At 37.8% G+C, this 25,198-nt stretch overlaps 1 protein-coding gene across 5 annotated transcripts in view; it reads left to right on the plus strand.

Annotated features, from left to right (window-relative positions):
* LOC128696198 (neural-cadherin-like) overlaps positions 1-25,198 on the plus strand; it is a 703,451-nt gene that overhangs the window by 558,005 nt on the left and 120,248 nt on the right. For all 5 annotated transcript variants that reach the window (XM_070094825.1, XM_070094826.1, XM_070094828.1 and 2 more), the window contains exon 4: positions 19,096-19,342. In XM_070094825.1, coding sequence (XP_069950926.1) covers positions 19,096-19,342 — 247 coding nt within the window. The remainder of the gene's footprint in view (positions 1-19,095; positions 19,343-25,198) is intronic.

Below are 25,198 nucleotides of genomic sequence, written 5' to 3' on the forward strand. Positions count from 1 at the left end.
TTATTGCAAGTCCAGGTAATGGGACCTCAAAACCTAGATACCTGTATCTGGTTAAATATTCTAGTCGAGACCCATTATGCAACTGGATCCATCGAGCTGCACCTGTCTGTCTAGGAGGATGCCTGTTGAGTGTCTGTTTTCTCACTAGAGATAATCAACCCCAGGTCCTGACATGAGGCTAGTACATGGTTAAGGATGTTTTGAGTGTTGGAGAATCCGGTAGTGTGAATCATTATATCATCAGCAAAGCTAATCATATAATGATCGGGCTGGCTAGGCATAGCATTTAGTAAAGCATTGATTAGAATATTGAATAAGGTGGGACTAAGCACACCTCTCTGTGGGGTTCCTTATTCAAAGTCTTTAGTTACACTTCTATGCCCCTGGAACAACACACAAGACTTCCTGTTGGACAGGTAGCCTTTAACCCTTTGAGGGTTTCGGACGTACTAGTACGTCTTACGCGCAGGGGTTTTTGACGTACTAGTACGCACAAATTCTAGCGCTGTCAAATCTCGCGGGAAAAGGCTGGTAGGCCTACATGTGAGAGAATGGGTCTGTGTGGTCGGTGTGCGTGGTAGAAAAAAATCTGGGACCCAGTGGTGCATTGTGTGAACGTCATCTTAGTAAACAATATCCACCATGCCTCGCGGTAAGAAGTTCCTCACTCCTCGGCGAATTGGGACACTTTTGTTCCCCAGTGACAGTTCTAATACAGATGGAAGTGCCAGTGAAGATGAGTTTCAAGGTTTTGGTGAGGTTTTGACCGAAACTAATGACCATAATATCGGTAATAGTGAGGAAAACCCAGACGACCCTCAGCCTTCCACCTCTGGTGCTGGGCCGTCTTGTTCACGTTCAGTTGTACCAGAATCCAAGAGGAAACTTCTATTTTCCCAAATCCCAGACTCAGATGAGAGCATGGGTGATGATAGTGAATATGAACTACAAGCTCTTCAAACTAGTTCCAGTAGTGATAGTGAAGTGCAATATTCCCCAGTGAAGCGTCAGTATATACGACAATATATGTGCTCTGGTAGTGTGCCATATGCTATTCCAAGGGGAAGGAGTGCATCTCGGAGTACATCCCGTGGCTGTACAACAGGAACAGAGAGTGAAAATGACGATGATACTGTTGCAATTGGGATGGAAAATGTGCGTGGTGGTAGTGGTGCCGGCGGTGAGGCACCAGCAGTGGGCCATGCTGCCACCCATGCTGCCACCCACGCCGCTGCCTCAGCTGATCTAGAACAAAGGCCACCATCCCCCACCCACCCACCACACCAGCCTCCACAACCACAACCTCCACAACCACAACCTCCACAACCACAACCTCCACAACCACAACCACCTGTCATTGTCCAGTACGCACCAGCAGACCGCACCTGGGATTGGCAGGAAGCTGTCAATTTTGTTCCAAATGCCCACCAGTTTGATGACAGCCAAAGTGGAATACGGCCATCTTGTACACTTGGGAACAATGCCACTGAACTGGAATGTTTCGAGTTATTCTTTGACGAACCACTGATGGAAAGTATTGTCATGGAAAGCAACACATACTACGAGTACACCATGGCAAACACATTACTTTCACCAAAATCACGTCTACACCAGTGGAAGGAGGCAACTGTGGCTGAGATGTATCTTTTCTTTGCCACAATAATGCTTATGCCACATGTGTTTAAGCACAAAGTGAAATCATACTGGTCAACAGACCGCCTGATTGCAACCCCAGGTTTCAGTGATATAATGCCAGTGAATCGATTTGTGCTAATGTTACGTATGCTTCACTTCTCAGACAAAACCAGGCCTGACAGAACTGACAGGTTATATAAGATTAGGAATGTGTTTGTGTATCTGAAAGAGAAATTCAGTACGCATTTTTATCCCTTCAGGAAGTTTGTAATTGACGAGTCTTTGATTCTGTTCAAAGGAAGACTCTCTTTCAAGCAGTACATACCAAGCAAGAGGAAACTCTTTGGTATAAAGTTGTTTGTGTTTTGTGATTGTTACAGTGGTCTGGTATTGGATATTATTGTGTACACTGGAAGTTATACATTGCAAAATACCAGGAAGTTATTGGGCATCTCAGGTGATGTGGTTAGAACAATGATAGAACCATACCTTGGTAAGGGGCATATATTATATACAGATAACTGGTACACAAGCCCCTCACTCAGTGATTTTTTGCGAGTGAACATGACAGATGTGTGTGGCACAGTGCGTGCAAATCGGAAACATATGCCCAAGTTTGACGCTGGCACTCGTAGAGGTGAGGTGCAGGCGTTTGCTGCCAGTGACATCATGGCATTTCGGTGGCATGACAAACGAGATGTCACACTGTTGTCATCAGTTCGCCCTAATGAAATGGCACACAGTGGCAGGCAGCATAGAGAGAGCAATGAACCCATTCTAAAACCTGCAGCTGTGATTGATTACACCTTCAACATGCATTCAGTGGACAAATGTGACATGCAGATTGGGTTTGCTGATTGTGTTCGCAAGAGTTATAAGTGGTACATCAAACTGTTTTTCCATCTTCTGGACATTTCCATGCTCAATGCTTATAATATGTATAAGATGAGGACCAGAAACAAACCACAGTACGGCGAATTCTGTTTGTCTGTCATCAGACAAATAGTATTCAAGTACCAAGGAACAGCACCTGCAATTGACCGCCCACCAAATTTTCAACAACTACCTGCTCGTCTGAAGCATGGTGATCACTTCCTGGTAAAACTGCCTGCTACTGCTTTCAAGAAAAAGGCTCAGAAGAGGTGTTACGTCTGTGCACATACAAAAAAACGCCCACAACAACACAGAGACACTCGTTTTATGTGTGAGGAGTGTAAAACACCACTGTGCATGACACCATGTTTCAAAGGCTTCCACAGGCTGCAGAACTTCTAGAAACATTCCCTGTGACTGTATATGTGTATATAAAATATAGAAAAATAGTAATAACATTTCATATCGTTTGTTTGTGTAAATATTTTCTATAAACAAAATAATGACAACAGTGTTTACGCCCTTATTGTGTAGTATTGAAAAAGAAATAACTTACAAAATACTGATCATATTGGTCTCACAGGCCATAAAAGTTATTCAGAAAAAGAAAAATTGAAAAATAATTGAAAATAGTACATAAAAAAGTAAATAGAAAAATACCGGGTGACGGCAGTCGGCGATGTTACCAGATGTTCAATTTTGGCAGACTTCACGCCTCCATATCTCGGTAAGTATTGACGGTAAAATTTTTTTGTTTAGCCTATAATGTTTAGAAAAAAAAAACTATTTTTTCATAAGAAAAAATAATTTTTTTTTTTTTTTTAAATTTGGCCGACCCTGAGAACGAGTTTCGGAGAGGGCCTGTCGACCCTCAAAGGGTTAATCCAGTAGAGAAGCCATCCTCCTACATCCATTCTGGCAGGTTCACTAATGATTACATGTTGGTTGGCTACATAAAAAGCAGATTTGAGGTCAAAGAAGATAGTGTATGAGCTGTCACTGTGCAGGGTGAGAAAGGTGGTTATGCAATGCTGCACACTCCTTCCATGCTTGAAACCATACAAGTAGGGAGACAAAAATTGTTTGATTCTGTGCATGAGACAACTTAAAATCATCCTCTCAAATGTTTTACACAAGCAGCTAGTAAGAGATATTGGGCAAAATGCTTTCTGTTGATTGGGCTATGGAATGGGATGGATGAGGCACTGTTGGTCCAAGATTTAGAGAGCTCCCCAGTTATGTAGCACATGTTACATAATTCAAGTAAAGGATTACCTGGTACTCGGCATAACAACCTGAATGTGGTGTAAGTAATACCATCCTCCCCAGGTGATGTGGAGTTGCCCTTAGTGTTGCATCGAGTTCAAAGTTAGTGAGAGGAATGTCGCAGTCATCTTCCTTGCTGAACATAAAACAAATCACTCTCTCCCTTGTGTCATGTTTGTCCATTAATTTCACCTGTGTGATACTGGGAAGATTGTTACAGCTAGATGTAGCAGTCCAAGCACGAACTAACTTATTCACATTATGTAAGGGATGAGGGTGTGCAATCTGACCAGTTATGGTACCCTTAATTCTATTTATATCCTCCCTCTGCATGTGGTCCTTACTGCTGTGAGTGTACAAAGAGTGTAACAATTTGAACATGCCAAAAGCCCCTTTATATGCAGAGCATTTCAGGCATACTTAAGACCAACTTGTGATTAATAAGGCAATAACAGTGCAGTAATTGTACATATTATCATTAGGTGAGTTAGAGTGAATACAAGATAATTGAATATTCAACTACTTCATGCTATATTGCTTTAGTAAGTTCAGTACAGAAAAATTAGTTTTGATATACAGTGGAACCTCAGTATACAACCAGCTCCCTACTGAAACAAAGTAGCACTCGACCAAACAAGTACGACCTGCCAGAACTTCTCTGTTAACTATTTCGTGTTTCTTCGCATTTTTTGGTGCTTTTTTGTATTGTATAAATAAGTCACCATGGGACCTATGAAGATTAGTGATTACAGCCAATCAAACAGAAAATTGGTTGGGAAGTTTGTTGGTAGTCATCTAAAGTATAGATATTTTTAGTAGTTTGTCATTTACACTGTCTGTTAGTATGGTTGGGTTTGGGTGAGAGAAGACATAAGCAGTGTTATCTTCAAATAAAATGGGTTTAGGGAGTTTAGATGCATTTGGGAGGTCATTGATGTAAATGAGAAAGAGAAGTGGGCCAAGGACACTACTCTGTGGGGCTTCAACAAGAACAGGTTATGTAGTGGAGTTAGCTCCATTTGTGTATACATACTGGTTTCTATTGCTAAGATAAGATTTTAAGTAATTGAGAGTGTGCCCTCTGACCTTTTAATGTTAGAGTTTTAGGTACAATAGGTCATGGTTAACTGTATCAAAAGCTTTTTGTAGGTATATGACAAGTCCCAGGGGAACTTCATTTTTTCGAGTGCCAAATATATTAGTTCAAACATATGCATATGTATGTGCTATAGCAAAACCTGCACTGTTCAGAACTGTTGTACACTGTATTACTGTACTGCATATTAATTTTTTTAAGTGAACTACTGAAGTATTTAATCAAATCTTGTAGACTATACTTGGAAAGACTGTCATTATCACTATCCTCTTCATTAACCCCTTGACTGTCGGAACACCAAATCCTGGTGTCTCCTGGTGTCACAAAATCTATCAATCTATCAATCTATCAATCTATCTATCTATCTATCTATATCTATCTATCTATATCTATCTATCTCTATCTATCTATCTCTATCTCTATCTCTATCTCTATCTCTATCTCTCTCTCTCTCTCTCTCTCTCTCTCTCTCTCTCTCTCTCTCTATCTCTATCTCTATCTCTATCTCTATCTCTATCTATCTCTCTCTATCTCTCTATCTCTCTATCTCTCTATCTCTCTATCTCTCTATCTCTCTCTCTCTCTCTCTCCCCCCCCCCCAAAAAAAAAAAAAAATCTTATGAAATGATAGAGAATCTTTTCCCAATTGTAATGGCACCAAAAGAACGAAATTTGATGGAAAACTGACGGAATTAGGCTCTTGCGAATTTAGCGACCTCTGCGATATTTACGATTCGGCGATTTCGCCCACTTTGAGCCCTATTTTCTGCTAATTCCATTGTTCCAGTCGACCAAACTCATAGCTATTTCTTTAGAACTCCATTTTTTCTATCAATTGAGTAGAAGAAACTGCCCATTTACCTATTTCAGCTACCCAATAACATGGTCAGAAATTTGCAATTTGTCCAATTTCACAAAAATTGAAAAATATGACAATTTCAAAATAGGGTCCAGAATGAACAATGCAGACATTCCTGGCTCTAAAATAACATTTTCTTTGTTCATCAGTCAATGACATCCTAAGTTTTTGCTCTAATTCAGAGAGATCACTGAATTAGAGTAAAAACTTAAGATGTCATACCTCAGAGAAGAAGTACAAAGGGAACAAAAGGCCATACAGGATATTGCAAGAAACCCAAAATATTTCTATTCCTACGCAAAATCCAAGCTAAGAACTCCCTGTAGAATTGGACCACTACTGAGAGGAGACTCGTATACTGACGATGAACAGGAAATGAGTGAAATCCTAAAAGAAGAGTATGAGTCGGTGTTCAGCAACCCACTAAATGACAGCAAGGTAGAAAATGCAGAAATATTTTTCACTTCAGAAGAAGGCTGCACAGACCAACTAACTGACATTAGTACAAATCCCATAGATTTCAAAAAAGAAATAGAAAACATGCCCACTCACTCAGCACCTGGACCAGATTCATGGAATGCTCTATTTATAAAGAAGTGCAAAGTACCACTAGCATGAGCCCTCAGTATTCTTTGGAGAAAGAGCTTAGATCTAGGTGAAATACCGGAGGCCTTAAAGTGCAGACATAGCTCCTTTGCACAAGGGAGGTAGTAGAGCATTAGCTAAAAATTACAGACCAGTAGCCCTAACCTCTCACATCATAAAAAATCTTTGAAAGAGTGATGAGACGGCAGGTTACAAATTTCATGGACCAGCAAAACCAACATAACCTGAACCAACATGGTTTTAGAGCAGGACGACCATGTCTGTCACAGCTGCTGAACCATTATGACAGAATTACGGAGGCACTGGAAGACGGCCAAAACGCAGATGTGATTTACACAGATTTTGCAAAGGCGTTTGACAAATGTGATCATGGAGTGATAGCGCACAAAATGAAGGCCATGGGCATTACAGGGAAGGTAGGCAGATGGATTTTCGGTTTCCTAACACACACAACACAAAAAGTAGTAGTGAACAGGGCACGATCCAGCATCAGCGAGGTCAAAAGCTCAGTGCCCCAAGGCACTGTCCTGGCACCTCTGCTGTTCCTCATCCTCATAGCAGACATAGACAAAAATACCCGGCACACTTTTGTATCATCATTTGCAGATGACACTAAAATAAGCATGAAAGTCAGTACGGTAGAGGACACTGAAAAAGTACAGGAAGACATAAACAGGGTTTTCCAGTGGGCAGTGGAAAACAACATGACGTTCAGTGGTGATAAGTTCCAGCTGCTTAGGTATGGAAAGAATGAAGAACTCGAAAGGAGCACTATACAGTGGACCCCCGACATTTGATCGCATCGACATTTGATAAATCCGACATTCGATGCATTTTAACGCAAAAATTTCGCCTCAACATTTGATCAAAAACCCGCTATTCGATACGATTCGTACGAGACTTGCCCATGTGTGGTCTGAACTGCCCCGTGTGTGCCAATGTTTACAAGCCAGCCAGTGTGCGCGCATCTAAGGATGCATTCGGTACATTCCATATTATCCATATTATCACTGTTTTTGGTGCTTGTTTCTGCAAAATAAGTAACCATGGGCCCCAAGAAAGCTTCTAGTGCCAATCCTTCAAGAAAAAAGGTGCTAATGACTATTGAAATGGAGAGAGAGATAATTGCAAAGTACGAAAGTGGAGTGCGTGTGTCGGAGCTGGCCAGGTTGTATAGTAAACCCCAACCAACCATCTCTACTATAGTGAGCAGGAAAATGGCAATCAAGGAAGCTGTTGTTGCAAAAGGTGCAAGTTTGTTTTTGAAACACAGATCGCTAGTGTTAGAAGATGTTGAGAGACTGTTATTGGTGTGGATAAATGAAAAACAAGTCCTAATGGAAGGGGATTCCCCTTCTAAACACTAACACCATCCACACTCTCCCCCTCCTCCCATCCCATCAATCATCACCAGATCTTCATTAAAGGTAAATGTCAATTATTCTATTGTTAATAATCTATTGTTATTGTTGTTATTGTAATTATTCTATTGCATTAAACTTAATATTCATGTGGTAAATTTTTTTTTTTCATACTTTTGGGCGTCTTGCACGGATTAATTTGATTTCCATTATTTCTTATGGGAAAATTAATTCGATTTTCGATATTTTCGACATTCGATGAGCTCTCAGGAACAGATTAATATCGAATGTCGGGGGTCCACTGTATACAAAACTCAAGAGGGTCACCAAATGGAACATAAGGAACATGTAAAAGACCTAGGAATAATTATGTCAGCAGACCTTTCTTTTAAAGACCATAACAAGACAAAGATCACGACAGCCAAGAAGATGACTGGGTGGGTATTGAAAACTTTCAAAACAAGGGAAACAATGCCGATGGTGACACTCTTCAAATCGCTAGTGCTCCCTCACTTAAAATATTGCTCAGTGCTGACGGCCCCGTTCAGGGCAGGAGAAATATCGGAGCTGGAACAAATACAGAGATAGTTTACGGCTCACATTGAGCCAGTAAGCACCTAAACTACTGGGAATGCCTGCAAGTCTTGAACATGTACTCATTGGAGCGGAGGAGAGAGAGGTACATGATAATATATACCTGGCAGGTACTCAAGGGCTTGGTCCCAAATCTGCACACTGCCATAACAACATACCGGAGTGAGAGATTTGGGCAATAGTGTAAAATAAACCCAGTGAGGAGCAGGGGTGCAGTGGGGACAATAAGGGAACACTGTATCAACATCCGGGGTCCCAGACTTTTCAACATCTTACCAGAAGATATTAGAAACACTGCTGGAACAAGTGTTGAAGCCTTCAAGAGGAAACTAGACAAGTATCTTCACCAGGTGCCAGATCAACCATGCTGTGATGGATATGTGGGGCAGCGGGCCTCCAGCAGCAACAGCTTGGTTGACCAGGCGAGCACCAGACGAGCCTGGCCCATGGCCGGGCTCAGAGAGTAGATATACTCTCGAAATTCTTCAAAGGTATGTCTCCAGGCTCCTCTGATATTACTCTTGCTTTCTATTTTGAATTTTTATTCAAACAAAAAATAGAAGATTTACTGTTATGCAGACTACTGCAATATTGTAATAATTGTATAAATAATGTCAACCTATTCATGACTGCATATTAGAATGGCTACTTGGACATTTATTGGAAAATGACATCATTTGTTTACTTTTGAACATCAGCAAAAATCAAACATTTCCTCTACTTTGAGCTCCATTTCAAGGTTCTTTTCATAGTAAAACCAATGAAAATCACCTCTATTTCTATAATACGTTTTCCATTCTATCAAATGAGACCGAGAAAACGAGAATACAACCATAAATACTATACAAAAATAGACCACAAAGTGGGCATTTTAATTAAAAATGGTCAGAGTTTTTTTTTCTCATTATGCACTGCATGCTGCAGGGTTTTTTTTGTATGGTGCACACTGACCACACAGACCCATTCTCTCACATGTGGGCCTACCAGCTTTCTCTTGCTTGATTTGAAACGCTAGAATTTGAGTATATATACATCAAATACGGTGGCTTGTAAGACGTATATTTAGGGTCGAAACAGTCAGAGGGTTAAGACACCTACTGTCCCTGTTCACCTAGCAGTAAATAGGTACCTGGGTGTTGGTTGATGGGTGTAGGTTGCATCTAGGGGGCAAAATTATCCCAATTTGCCTGAAGTGCTCTGCATAACCAGGGGCTTTGTGTAGTATGTCATTGATGTCAGCTAGGTCTGTATAAGTTGCATCATGTACTTGTAGTAATAAAGATTATTGTTATTATAATAACCATTCAAGCACATTTTTCTTTGCATTGTTTTCTCATGCCCTTTGAAGTGTTTGATGAAAATCTGTGGCCTTGAACCCCTCAAAATTGAACTCAGTATCAATATTATTTAATAGTGTTTTCCAACCATTAGCTAATGTTGTCTTTTTCAGTTCTGTCTAACGTGCCTCAATGTTGAAGATGGCAGACTTCAGGTTATACTTTTTTTTTTTTCAATGTTCATTGGCTTTTGCTGTCTTCCAAAGCTTGTTTTTCCTTAATAACTGCCAATACTTCATCAAAATGTCTTGATTGATGGACCCTATTTCAGGCTCCACTAATCCCCTGATCCATACTTTGAATCAGTGAGGTTAGGGAGTTTACCTGGAGAGAGTTCCGGGGGTCAACGCCCCCGCGGCCCGGTCTGTGACCAGGCCATAATTCTACCATCACTACTAATTAAATTTTCAGCTCTGGATGAATAGGTGCAAGAGAAGAGCCTTGACTTCATTGGGATCATGTTTAGCTGGTACTTGCATACTTCAGGGACAAAGCATTTAAGAAACCATTTAGGAAAAGTGCCCACCAAACCAGCCTTTCTTAGCCTTGTAATAAATGACTGGCAACTCTTTCATACATTCCTTTAAAGGCTGTGGCCCTGCTGATTTGCCAATAACTGCCAATTTCAACTGATGCATACCATCAACATTACCACAGCATAATACTGTGAAGTGGTCTTTGCTGAACTTACAGCCTGGTGTCTTTTCCTTATACTGGAAAGCTAGAATGTGGGAATGTAACAATTGCCAAAACAGACCAGTTTCAGCAGCATTATAGAGTTGAGATAGAAGCTCCTCTTCACTCTCCATCAGATCATTTAGTAATAATCTGAAAGGCTAAATTTTTTCTGTGGGTGCACTGCCATCCTTGCCTAAGTTTTTCTGATAAGCTATAATATTGACGGAAATGTTGAAGCGACTGTCACGTGCCCCAAATTCTATTCCCATGTGGCTTACTAGCTTCTTAGCTGCAGAGTGAAGTTCAACAAAATGAACATTAACAGCTCGCTGTTGAGCATACCATTTATGAAATGCTGATTCAACCTTTGTATCTTGGGCCATTTTCATATACCGTAGTCCTCCCAAATTCGCAAGGGGTTACGTTCCAAGACCACCCGCGAATTTGGAAAAACCACGAATTCTGGACACGGTTCAAAAAATGCCTATACATGTAAATACCTGTAAACCCTAATTATGCCACAAAAACTTTTTAATTTAATTTCAAACTCGGTTTCATACATCACCCTTAAAAAAAAAAAATGTAAAGATAAACCCATATACAGTACTGTACTGCTATGTCTCCCTCAGTGCTAGAATGAAAATACCAATGTTACCCCCATATGTACTGTAATTCATGCAAGCCCATTTTCTTTGGTATGCTATACTGTAAATAAATGGTAATAACTTCATTTAGTAAAAGTAAAGTTAAATGTATGGGTACTCACCAGTAATGAATGATAACAATTGAAGGTGATGATGAATTAACTGTGCATTATGATGAAGCTAATGAAGATAATGACTGCCAAGCAAAGCTCTCATTTAAGCCATAATGGCTTACTACTATGGCATAGCTTTTTTTTTCCTGGAGCAAATCCAGAAGTTCAGCCTTCTCCTGGAGTGTTTTAAACTTCCTCTGGTGCTTAGGTTTATTGCCAGAAGCCTTAGAAGGTGTGGAGCATTGGGCGGCATCTTAGGGCTTAAGGCCACAAGGCCCTAAGGTTTAGAGATTTTAAAATTGAAGTCCAATTTCAAGTGTAACTTTATGCTGTTGTTAATTAAGGAGCAGTTTGCATCCTATAGACATGTTTGCATGGGCTTCTTGTTGCAAAGTTGCAAGATATTGCAAAATTGTATTTATCATAAATCCCTCCAATTTCTACAAAATTGGTAAGTTGTACAATGTTCTAGTCAACATCAGATGAAAGATAAAGAGTTAGATTATCTAGATTTTAAACTTTCTTGCGAGAAATGTCAGTAGATTGCATTATTTATTTATTTTATTTTTTTGGCATTTTTTGTGAGAATAAGAGTCAATAAAAACAAAATGGTAAAACATATTGCAAAACAACTTCGAAAACTAAATAGAACCATCATTCATCAATATTGTCTGAAAAAATCATGACACTCCTATTATTACTCTTTGAAAAAATGTGAAACAAATGTCAATAACTTATTCCTGAGTTATTCAAGTTTTTTTTTCTATAAAACACTATGGAGATGAAACACCAAATCTGAGCGTGTTGCAAACCCCTATCATTGTTGATAACCCAGAGGCAACTGAGCAGCAACAACTCTGTGCTCTTCACTTTAGTCATCACAGAACTTGTTTAGAATGAAATAATAGTAATTTCTGGAGTAAAAAAATAATAATAAAAACACTAATTGCCAACATGTCCTCTTGATGAGAGCAAAAACATTAAAAATTACATTTTTGAAAAAAACATACTTAGAAATATGGTAGAAACAAACTGATTGCATCAACATGTTGCCAGAATTTTGCACTATTTTTTGGTAAGAAAACCTTAATTTCCATAATTTTTCAACTTCAATTTTAAAATTTCTAAAACAAAGGGCCTCGGGATTGCAACATGTGGTAAACAGCTATGATGCGTGAATACTCTGCCTCATCTGCCAGATACACGTCACAGTTCAGCTTTCAATCGGCAGCAAGGAGAAATGAATAATGCTTGTGTTCTCTCTACAGCACTAAAAAATTTATACAGTATTATATTTTATATGGAAATTTTGCTGAATTTACCTTAATATTTATGTTGCAAAATTATTAAATTACATTTTTCTTAATATTTAGCATTAAAATGTATCAAAACTTATCTAGCACCATGAAAAAAGACAAATAAATTCTGCAAATTTGCAGGAATTTCCGTGAAAAACTATTAGTTAGGTTCTAAGGAAAAATCCACGAATTACTGAAGCTGTGAATTCGGAACTGCAAATTTGGGGGGGGGGGGTCCACTGTACTGTCATATATAAATGATAAACATGTTTATTTGAGACTTGGTGCTATCATTTATCATCTTGAGATGACTTGGGCTAATGTAGGAGACAGTGGAAGCTTACTTCCATTCTAGGTGATTGTATACATAAACTAGTTTGGTTACAAACCTGTTTCAAGGTTTGATATGTACCAGTCCTGCTTAACTGAACAGGAGTTCAGTTCCTACACTGAAGGGAGGATAAATAAAAGTGGCCATCATGAGCCAAAAGAACCTTTTCACTGGCTCACTGTAGTCCCAGTACTTCAACCCTTTGAAGGTCCAGACCTGCAATATGAAACTTGTCCTCAGGGACCAACCCCTTCGACTCCTACTACTTTATTTATGGCATTTCTGAGTTCTGCTCCTTTAATTATACTATATTGATATAGGGAATAAATTATTAATATACTAATTATGTATTTACCATATGGATTGCAAGCTTGCAGCATACAAGCTTGGTTAACCCTGTGACTGTCGCGGCCGTATATATACGTCTTACGAGGTACCGTGTTTGACGTATATATACTCATAAATTCTAGCGGCTTCAAATCAAGCAGGAGAAAGCTGGTAGGCCCACATGTGAGAGAATGGGTCTGTGTGGTCAGTGTGCACCATATAAAAAAAATCCTGGAGCACGCAGTGCATAATGAGAAAAAAAAACCTCTGACCGTTTTTTTTTTTAATTAAAATGCCGACTTTGTGGTCTATTTTCGTATAGTATTTATGGCTATATTCTCGTTTTCTTGGTCTCATTTGATAGAATGGAAAACATATTATAGAAATAGAGATGATTTTGATTGATTTTACTATAAAAAGAACCTGGAAATGGAGCTCAAAGTATGGGAAATGTTTGATTTTTGCCAATGTTCAAAAGTAAACAAATGATGCCATTGTCCAATAAATGTCCAACTAGCCATTCTAATATGCAGTCATGAATGGGTTGATGTTATTTATACAATTATTACAGTATTGCAGTAGTCTGCATAATAGTAAATCTTCTATTTTTTGTTTGAATAAAAATTCAAAATAGAAAGCAAGAGTAATATCAGAGGGGCCTGGAGACGTGACTGATGAACAAAGAAAATGTTATTTTAGAACCAGGAATGTCTGCATTGTTCATTCTGGACCTTATTTTGAAATTGTCATATTTTTTTAGTTTTCGTGAAATTGGCCAAATTGCAAATTTCTGACCACATAATTAGGTAGTTGAAATTGGTAAATGGGCAGTTTCTTGTACTCACTCGATAGAAAAAATGGAGTTCTAAAGAAATAGCTATGAGTTTGGGCGACTGGAACAAGGGAATTAGCCTAAAATAGGGCTCAAAGTGGGCGAAATCGCCGATTTGTAAACAACGCCGAGGTCGCTAACTTCGCAAGAGCATAATTCTGTCATTTTTCCATCAAATTTCGTTTTTTTTGGTCTCATTACAATCGGGAAAAGATTCTCTATCATTTCATAAGAAATTTTTTTTTTTTTTTTTTTTTTAAATTTTGCGACACCAGGAGACACCTCAGGATTGGGGGTTGCGACAGTCAAAGAGTTAAAGCTTGGCTCTAAATGCTGTAGCTATGCTATTTTGGCTTTTTTATTTTTATTAAAGAAATTACAAACATTGAGTAACCTTATAGTTAAACAAAGGACAAAACTTGAAAAAATGGAAACAGTGAGGTTATATTGTTATAAAAAGACTGTCAAGTATAAAGTAGTAGGATACAAAAGAAAAAAAATCTATAAAAGAAAATCTGAGTCAGAAACATCCTTCTCTCCTAGTTAAAAAATCTGAGGTATATCTTTTGATATTGCTAAAAGGAATTCAAAGTTAAAAGTACAAAAAAAGTAAAAAGCAGTTGAACACCTAAAACAATAATCATTTAAAAAGAAATTAACTTAATTTTACAGTAGGGCCCCGCTTTATGGTGTTTTGCTTTATGGCGGTCTGCTAATACGGACATTTCAAATTATGACCAAAACTCGCGATACGGCTCCCCCCACCTGACTTTCTAATATGGTCACCATGCCCCACCCAGTTTGTTTACATTCTCTGTGAGCTCCGTAATCACCACATTTCTCTATTATATCTGGACACTCCAAAATTTCAAGTGTTTTAAAAAGTTTTCATATTTTATATATATTCTGATAATTATACTTATGTATACCTGTACCTAAATAAACTTAAACACTGTGCTGGCGTACAGGTGCACATTAAAATCAGTAAGAGTGTTTTATGTCTTGAGACGCCATATTAGTAATAATAATACACCTACCATCCAACTTACGACATGCCCGCCGTACAACCACTCGACTCATGACCATGTTTTGCATGTCAGATTTCTGGGAAATAAACAGCTGTTTGTGTTGTACACAGTGTTTATCCTAAACCTTACAGTATAAAATACAGTACTAACAGCATAAAAGGAAAGTAAAAAATTAAATGCCAAAATAAAGCAGTAAAATAAAATCATTACAAATATGTGGTGTTGATAATCAGTAGCAAGGTTCAACTTACATCCATTTTGACTTATGACCGGTTTCGGAACCAAGCTCAGTCATAAGTCGGATTGTAGGTGTACTCAATAATTATCACCGAGTCTCATTAAATGTCGTATATTGCATTAATATACACATTTTCATTAATCCATCTATGATATTTTTCAAAATTATATAATAAACATGATACGTAACATATAAAGATGATAAATACACCCCACAGTAAAATAAATTAACATAAATATGAGATATGGTAGCCAGACGACTTGTACAAGTGACAGCAAGAATAACATTTTCTCTAGTCCAACATCAGAGAATGTGTGTTGCTGGGAGTAACTGTAGAAAATTATTCCTTTCGTTTGCCTTCACTCAGACCGTCATTTCTTCCAAAAATAGTGTTACATGAGAATGGGAGTGCTCCTCTTTATTTATTCTACCGTATCAATGTAGAGACAACTTGTATCTGGAGTTTACCTGGAGAAGGTTTCGGGGGTCCATGCCCCCGCGGCTCTGTCTGAGACCACTACCAGTATACAATGTAACTTGTACACAAACCAGACGTGTTCACCTGGTTTGTTTGCATAACTCCACGCCAGTCCTCTCTCATGTACTCATTCTCTCTCTCTCATTTATTCATTTTATCTCATTTACTCACCTCTGACTCGACATTAACACTATGAATATTTTAAGGTAAGTAATGAGTGAATTGTATATGCATTTTATCGCTCTGGGATGCTTAAATATCATAGAATATTATGTATGGGTGGGGTGGCCTGGTATGGTAGCCTGGCTGGCTACCATACATACCACACTTGATTTCTTACAATAAATACTACTCATCTCACCCTAGATTAACCCTTTGACTGTCGCGGCCGTATATATATGTCTTACGAGGTACCATGTTTGACATATATATACTCATAAATTCTAGCGGCTTCAAATCAAGCAGGAGAAAGCTGGTAGGCCCACATGTGAGAGAATGGGTCTGTGTGGTCAGTGTGCACCATATAAAAAAAATCCTGGAGCACGCAGTGCATAATAAGAAAAAAAAAACTCCGACCGCTTGTTTTTTAATTAAAATGATGACTTTGTGGTCTATTTTCGTATAGTATTTATGGCTGTATTCTCGTTTTCTTGGTCTCATTTGATAGAATGGAAAACATATTATAGAAATAGAGGTAATTTTGATTGATTTTACTATAAAAAGAACCTGGAAATGGAGCTCAAAGTAGGGGAAATGTTTGATTTTTGCCAATGTTCAAAAGTAAACAAATGACATCATTGTCCAATAAATGTCCAACTAGCCATTCTAATATGCAGTCATGAATGGGTTGATGTTATTTATACAATTATTACAGTATTGCAGTAGTCTGCACAATAGTAAGTCTTCTATTTTTTGTTTGAATAAAAATTCAAAATAGAAAGCAAGAGTAATATCAGAGGGGCCTGGAGACATGATTGATGAGCAAAGAAAATGTTATTTTAGAGCCAGGAATTCTGCATTGTTCATTCTGGACCTTATTTTGAAATTGTCATATTTTTTAATTTTCGTGAAATTGGCCAAATTGCAAATTTCTGACCACATTATTGGGTAGTTGAAATCGGTAAATGGGCAGTTTCTTGTACTCAATCGATAGAAAAAATGGAGTTCTAAAGAAATAGGTATGAGTTTGGTCGACTGGAATAACAGAATTAGCCGAAAATGGGGCTCAAAGTGGGCGAAATCGCCGATTTGCAAATATCGCCGAGGTCGCTAACTTCGCGAGAGCATAATTCCGTCATTTTTCCATCAAATTCCGTTTTTTTTTGTGTCATTACAATCGGGAAAAGATTCTCTATCATTTCATAAGGATTTTTTTTTTTTTTTTTTTAAATTTGCAACACCAGGAGACACCTCAGGATTGGAGGTTGCGACAGTCAAGGGGTTAAGACTACAAATATTTTAAGGGGAATAATGAGTGTACTATATGCATATTTTACTTTTTTAATGTTTTTTAATGCCTAGTTCTTTTGCTAACTTAATACACCTACCATCCGACTTACGACAGAGTTCGGTTCCGAGAAACCGGTTGTAAGTCGAAATGGTCGCAAGTCGAACTTTACTACTGAATATCAACCAAATATTTTTTAATGACTTTATTTTATTGATTTATTTTGGTATTTCATATTTTACTTTACTTTTTATATTGTTAGTACTGTATTTTATACTGTAAGGTTTAGGATAAACGCTGTGTACAACACAAATACATGTTGTTTATTTCCCAGAAATTTGGCATAAAAAACATGGTCGTAAGTCGAGTGGTCATAAGTCGAGCAGGTCGTAAGTCGGATGGTAGGTGTATATGTTAGTGTAAACTTGTTATCTAGTATTTGTATGCATTTACATGTAAAAAAAAAAAAAAGGGTGTTCCACTTTGTCAATTTTCGCTTTATGGTGGTAGCCTGGAACCTAACCTGCAGTATAAGTGGGGTCCTACAGTATACATAACCCTTACTTTTCCAGATTAAAGCATTTAATTTATATTCTATACAATTTAAATTCATTAGAAGTCGAAGTTTTTCTGACTCCGACTCCAGTAACCCAAGAATTGCTTCCGACTCCAACTCTACAGCCCTGGGTTTTACTACAGCACAAACTGATGCTTGGATAAAACCTAGTAAAATGATCAGGAAGTTTTACCAGACCAATGCTGATGATTACAATCCTTGCTGGGATTCAGGAGGGTAAGTATTGGTGTGGTATATTCCAGGTGGACTCTCCAACACTTCCAGTGATGAATTCCGTCTTTTGATGGTAAAGAAAAGTGTTGCAACAACCAGATTTTTGGTGTCTTAGTAAAGTGCAATCCAAATTGCTTGCGAAGGGAAGTGTTTGATGGCCAGATGTCTAGGTACAAGTTAAAATAATTTAATTCACAGATTACCCATGTAATCCAAAATGTGTGCTCTAGCATTATTCACATGAAAACATCCTCCTCTCATGTTTTTGTTACTTAAGTCTCAGTGCAGTGGAAATCTCTCTGTTAATGTATTTCCTTCTATAACTCTTGAAATTTCTAACATCTAGATCTCTCCCAATATTAACTAAATTAACAAATGCTGCATTTAATTTTTATATGTACTTTTATCAGAGCAGAGAGAGATTTGCTGATTTTTATTGTTCTTGCCACAGTTACAATAATAATTTGCTTCTAGGTGCAAAGTGGAAGGAAGTGCAAGACACCCTGCTCAGATATGGTGCTCACAATGTTGGCAGTACAGTGGTACCCTGAGTTTTGGCCATCATTTGTTCCAGAAGGCTGTTTGAGTGCTGTTACCGAATGAATTTGTCCCATAAGGTTGTTGAGGTGGTTCGAACATGTAGAGAGAATGGAGCGAAACAGAATGACTTCAAGAGTGTATCAGTCTGTAGTAGAAGGAAGGCGGGGTAGGGGTCGGCCTAGGAAAGGTTGGAGGGAGGGGGTAAAGGAGGTTTTGTGTGCGAGGGGCTTGGACTTCCAGCAGGTATGCGTGAGCGTGTTTGATAGGAGTGAATGGAGACAAATGGTTTTTAATAATTGACGTGCTGTTGGAGTGTGAGCAAAGTAACATTTATGAAGGGGTTCAGGGAAACTGGCAGGCCAGACTTGAGTCCTGGAGATGGGAAGTACAGTGCCTGCACTCTGAGGGAGGGGTGTTAATGTTGCAGTTTAAAAACTGTAGTGTAAAACCCCCTTCTGGCAAGCCAGTGATGGAGTGAATGATGGTGAAAGTTTTTCTTTTTCAGGCCACCCTGCCTTGGTGGGAATCGGCCAGCGTGATAATAATAAAATAATAGATTAGTCTGTTTCAGACCCCCAAAAATACACTTGCAAAAGCACTTACAATAATACACTTACATAATTGTTTGAGTTAGGAGCTGTACGAAACTCGAGGTACCACTGTATATTTGTACTTCTGGTTTTTATCATTTTACTTTATATTTATGAAAATTTAATTTCTACAGCTGGAGGACGGTTTGAAGTGGATGAGAAATCTGGTGTTGTACGAACACGTGGATCGGAAATGTTTCAGCTGGACATGGAATATGTTTTGTATGTGAAAGCTGAAGACCAAAATGGGAGGATTGATGACAAACATTTCCAATCAACACCTGAAGAACGTTTGTCTATCGTAGGTGGCAAACGGCCACCACAGTTTTACCTTCCAAAATATGAGAAAACCATCCCTGAAAATGCAGCCAAAGATGCAGAGTAAGTGCTAGTCAGATGTTAGAGATTTATTGACTTTTTTTTACCCCCATAGGTACCATATACGTATAGCATAATTAACATATGGAGCCTGGAGAAAGAAGTGTATCACAGGAAATGTGCACATGTACAGTGGAACCTCTACTTATGAGTTTAATGTTCCATGACCTTGCTTGCATCTGGATTTGCTCATTTGCAGATGCAATGAATCCATTCTGGCTCTCAGGAGACACGACAGTTTACTTCAGTATTTTGCTAATATCTATACAGCTTATTTATCTATCACAATTCATCTAATGTGACATAATAAAAAATATAAATAACATAGAAACCTGCTATATACTCTAAAATGAATAAAATGTCATTCACATAGTGGTATTGGCAGCGGCGGTGGTGGACGAGCATTTGTCTGGAGACAAGACAAAATACTCCTTGAATATTTCGCTAATATCAACTCTACGGCTTATTTATCTATTGCAATTCATCTGATATGACATAATAAACAATATAGGTAAAATAGAAACCTGATACAGTAGGGCCCCACTTTATGGCGTTTCACCTTATGGCGTTCTGCTAATACGGCAATTTCAAATTATGACCAAAACTTTCTATACGGCTAGCGGTCTTTCAAATACGGCACACACCACCCAGTTTGTATACATTCTCTTTGAGCACATCTCTATATTATGTAATAATAATCACTCTTGGGCACATTAAATGTCTTATTTTACGTCAATAAAGACATTTTCATTAATCCATCTATGATATTTTCTTCAAAATTATATAGGAAACACGTTACATAGCCTATACACATGCTGTTTATGTGCTGTGGAGGTGTGGTTGCCAGACAGAGGGAAAACATTATGTAATACTAATAATAATTACTCTTGGGCACATTAAATGTCTTATTTTACGTTAATATAGACAATTTAATTTTCCATCTGTGATATTTTCTTCAAAATTATATAAGAAACATGTTACATAGCATATAAACATTTTGTTTTTATACATTACTATGGAGGTGGGGTAGCCGGGGGGGAGGGAAAACATTACGTCACTCCCCTTAGCCCTTTCAGGGTTGAGAGGCCCTCTCCTAAACTTGTTCTCAGGGTCGAAAATTTTTTGGAAAAAAAAAAAAAAATGTTTTTCTTATGAAAAGATAGAGAATCTTTTCCCGATCATAATGACACCAAAAGTATGAAATTTGATGGAAAACTTATGGAATTATGCTCTCACGAATTTAGTGGTCTCAATGATGATTACACATCAGCGATTTCACCCACTTTGAGCCCTATTTTTGGCCAATTCCTGTGTACTAGTTGACAAAAATCATACCTATTTTCCTAGAACTCCATTTTTTCTATCGAATGAGTACAAGAAACCACCCATTTACTGATATCAACTATCCAATAAAGTGGTCAGAAATTAGCAATTTTGCCAATTTCACACAAATTTCAAAAGATGCCAATTTCCAAATAGGGTCCACAATAAACAAGACAGACATTCCTGGCACTAAAATAACATTTCCTCTGTTCATTAGTCATGTCCCCAGGCCGCTCTTACATTTCTTTTACTTTCCCCTTTGAATTTTTTTCTCATTAAAAAATAGAAGATTTACTGTTATGCAGACTACTGCATTAATGGAGAAATGATATAAATAATATCAGTGCACTTGTGAAAGAAAATTAGACTCGCCAGTTGACGTGTATTGGACACGTGGCATGATTTGTTTACTTTTGAACTTTGGCAAAAATCGAACATTTCTGCTAGTTTGAGTTCAATTTCAAGGTACTTTTCATTGTGAAACCAATCAAAATCATCTCAATTTCTGTAATATGTCTTCCATTCTTTAAAATGAGACTAGGAAAACTAGAATACAACCATAAATACCATACAAAAATATTGTGCACACTGACCACATAGACCCATTCTTTCATATGTAGGCCTACCAGCTTTCTCTTGCTAGATTTGAAGGCTCTAGAATTTACGTGTACTAGTACGTCAATAACCCTGGTGCGTAAGCTGTACTAGTACGTTAAAAACCCTGAAGGGGCTAATACATAACGCTTTTCTTTACAATTCTCGGCATGAATTATTCATTACCTCTCCCTTTGTTTATGATGGCATCAAAAGGTACTTGTTATAAACTATTAGTCAGTGAACACAGTGTGTCAATGGTAATAATATGGCTCTGGGCTGCATTAAATTTTGTGTAGCTATGTAAGTAGGTGTAGGTATGTAGCACATCTGGGCTACATACCTACATTATTATTATAACTGATATTTATACTATGTGTACCTGTTCCTAAGTAAACTTACACACTGTACTGGCATGCAGGTACACATTAAAATTACTAAGCGTGTCTTATTAGTCTTGAAGATGCCATATTAATAATGATAATAATAATAATAATAATAACACACAATAATAACCGCACTGAGGAGCATTAAATATCGTATAAAACAGTAATATAGACATTTTGCTTAATCTATCTAAATACAACCCACAGTAGAATAAATTAACAAAAATATGAGATGTTCTAGGTAGTAGGTTGGTAGACAGCAACCGCCCAGGGAGGTACCACCGTCCTGCCAAGTAAGTGTAAAACGAAAGCCTGTAATTGTTTTACATGATGGTAGTATTGCTGGTGTCTTTTTTGTCAGCATAGTTGCTGATCCCTGTGTTGTATAGCATATCATAGTATCATCCATGTGCTTTAGATAGGAGATCCCTTTTAGGCCTGTGACTGTATGACGTCACGGGATGCAGCTTGAACATACAAGATTTCAGGTATGTCTTGCTACATCTACTTACACTTAGGTCACACTACACATACATGTACGAGCATATATATACACACCCCTTTGGGTTTTCTGCCATTTTCTTTCTAGTTCTTGTTCTTGTTTATTTCCTCTTATCTCCATGGGGAAGTGGAACAGAATTCTTCCTCCGTAAGCCATGCGTGTTGTAAGAGGCGACTAAAATGCCAGGAGCAAGGGGCTAGTAACCCCTTCTCCTGTATAAATTACTAAATTTCAAAAGAGAAACTTTTGTTTTTCTTTTTGGGCCACCCTGCCTTGGTGGGATACGGCCGGTTTGTTGAAAGAAAGAAGAAATATGAGATGTTCTAGGTAGTAGGTTGGTAGACAGCAACCGCCCAGGGAGGTACTACCGTTCTGCCAAGTGAGTGTAAAATGAAAGCCTGTAATTGTTTTACGTGATGGTAGTACGTACATGTATTGCTGGTGTCTTTTTTTCTGTCTCGTGAACATGCAAGATTTCAGGTACATCTTGCTACTTCTACTTACACTTAAGTCACATTACACATACATGTACAAGCATATATATACACACCCCTCTGGGTTTTCTGATATTTTCTTTCTAATTCTTGTTTATTTCCTCTTATCTCCATGGGGAAGTGGAACAGAATTCTTCCTCCGTAAGCCATGTGTGTTGTAAGAGGCGACTAAAATGCCGGGAGCAAGGGGCTAGTAACCCCTTCTCCTGTATAAATTACTAAATTTCAAAAGAGAAATTTTTGTTTTTCTTGTGGTTAGCCAGGCGACTTGTAGTCCAACATCAGAGACAATGTGTACACTATAATAATACTGGGGATAACTAGAAAATTATTCCTTTCGCATGCCTTCACTCAGGGCATCATTTCTTCTAAAAATGGTGTTACATGAGAATGGGAGTGTTTCTCTTTACTGATTATACTGTATCAACGTGGAGACAACTTGTACACAATGTAAAGGGACGAAAACCAGACGTGTTCGCCTGGTTTGTTTACATTACGTGTGGGTGGGGTGGGAGGGCTGCCCCTGCAGACTACCCATACTTCCCAAACCTGACTTAAAAATAAAACTCACCTCCCACCCTACATTAAGACTTCAAATCTTTTAAGGTAAGTAATGGGTGTATTCTGTGTGTATTTAACTTCTTATTGTCTTTAATGCTTAGTTCTATTGCTAACGTAATATATGTTAGTGTAAACTTGTTATCTGGCGTTTATATGCGTTTATAAGTGGAAAAAATGGCGCTCTGCTTTCCGGCAGTAGCCTGGAACCTAACCTGCCATATAAGTGGGGCCCTACTGTATATACTCTAGAATGAATATAATATGTCATTCATGTAGTGGTATTGTCGGCGGTGGATGAGAGTTTGTCTTTAGACCGTCGCCAGTGGATGAGAGTTTGTCTGGAGACAGGACAAAATACTCCTTGACTATTTCACTAATATCAGCTCTACTGCTAATTTATCTATCACAATTCATCTAATATGACATAATAAACACTATAAATAACATAGAAACCTGATATATACTCTTAGAATGAATAAAGTATATCATTATGTGACAGGTGGAGGCAGCCATAACCTCTTCCGCATTGTTGTGGTATTCACTTCCATCTAGTGACGGCCTTTTGAAGCCGTCTGTTGTTATAATTATTATATAGTCCATTATTATATGTATTATTATTATTATTATTATTATTATTATTATTATTATTATTATTATTATTACTACAATGTAAATAATTTGTAATTTTTATTCATACAAAAATTAGAAGATTTACTGTTATGCAGACTACTGCATTATTGTAATAATTGTATACATAATGTCGACCCATTCATGACTGCATATTGGAATGGACAGTGACGTCATTTGTTTACTCTTGAACATCACTAAAGAATCGAACATTTCTGCTACTTTGAGCTCAATTTCAAGGAACTTTTTGTCATGAAACCAGTCAAAATGCTGTAAAATATCTTCCATTCTATCAAATGAGACCAAAAAACGAGAATACAACCATAAAAACTATACTAAAATACCGCTAAGAGGTGGGTAATGGCTGAGAAGTGAATTCCGATATTTGTGGTCCGATTTCTTTCATTTTTGGTGTACGTTAAGAAGCATCTTTCCCTCATACATTGCCCAAGTTTCAGTAAGATAGTTCAACAAACAACCGAGATCCAATTCCCTAGATCAAGAGCAAGAGCCCCTCACCAGCATCAAGGAACATCCCTTGAAGCCTGCTTGCATCTGGAAATTTCACTCGCGTCTGGAAGCAAAAAAATCGACCGAGCGACTGCTCATATCTGGAAAAACTCACACATGGATGCACATGTAAGTAGAGGTTCCAATGTATTCCACTCAATGCCGGTCATAAATATTAACCCTTTGAGTGTCCAAGGCATAGTTCTGCACCTTCTCTACAGGGTCCAAACAAACAAAACAAACAAACAAATTTTATTTCTTTACAAGATTACATTGAGATTATGAAATTACAATAATGAGTTGCAGTGCAGAGAGAGCCACTATCATGCCTCGGCATTATGGGCAGACTTAATTTAATGGCTTACAGACTACTTAATACTAAAGAAATTGATCATAGTTTAAGTTGTATATCTTTTTTTGTTTATAGTAGACAGTAATTTTACTCTAATTACAATAGTTTCAATAATGAATATTGAAATTATATTATGGGAATATAACAGTGAGAGTTGTTGAAAGTAGTCTACAGTATGAGAATGCTACAATTGGGTGTAAGGCAGTATTGTTTTGGGTGGGTATTTATACTACAGTGTAGTATATTAATAATGTATGAACTTTGGGCATCTAGATTTGAAGTTTTAAGATTTAGGTAATTGGGAGATTTTTGGTAAAGTTAAACATTGAGTATTTAGTTTAGGATGAGTAGGTGGTTTTTGAGAAGAGCCTTAAATTGGTGTTCAGACCTGGTTACTTTAGTATTTACTGGTAATGAATTCCAAATTTTGGGGCCCTTTGTGTGAAGAGTTTTTACACAGATATGGACATGGGGTACATCAAAAAGAGATCTGTCTCTTGTGTTGTGGTC

This window comes from Cherax quadricarinatus, chromosome 48 (assembly GCF_038502225.1).
Source record: "Cherax quadricarinatus isolate ZL_2023a chromosome 48, ASM3850222v1, whole genome shotgun sequence".
In the NCBI taxonomy this organism is placed as follows: Eukaryota; Metazoa; Arthropoda; class Malacostraca; order Decapoda; family Parastacidae; genus Cherax; species Cherax quadricarinatus.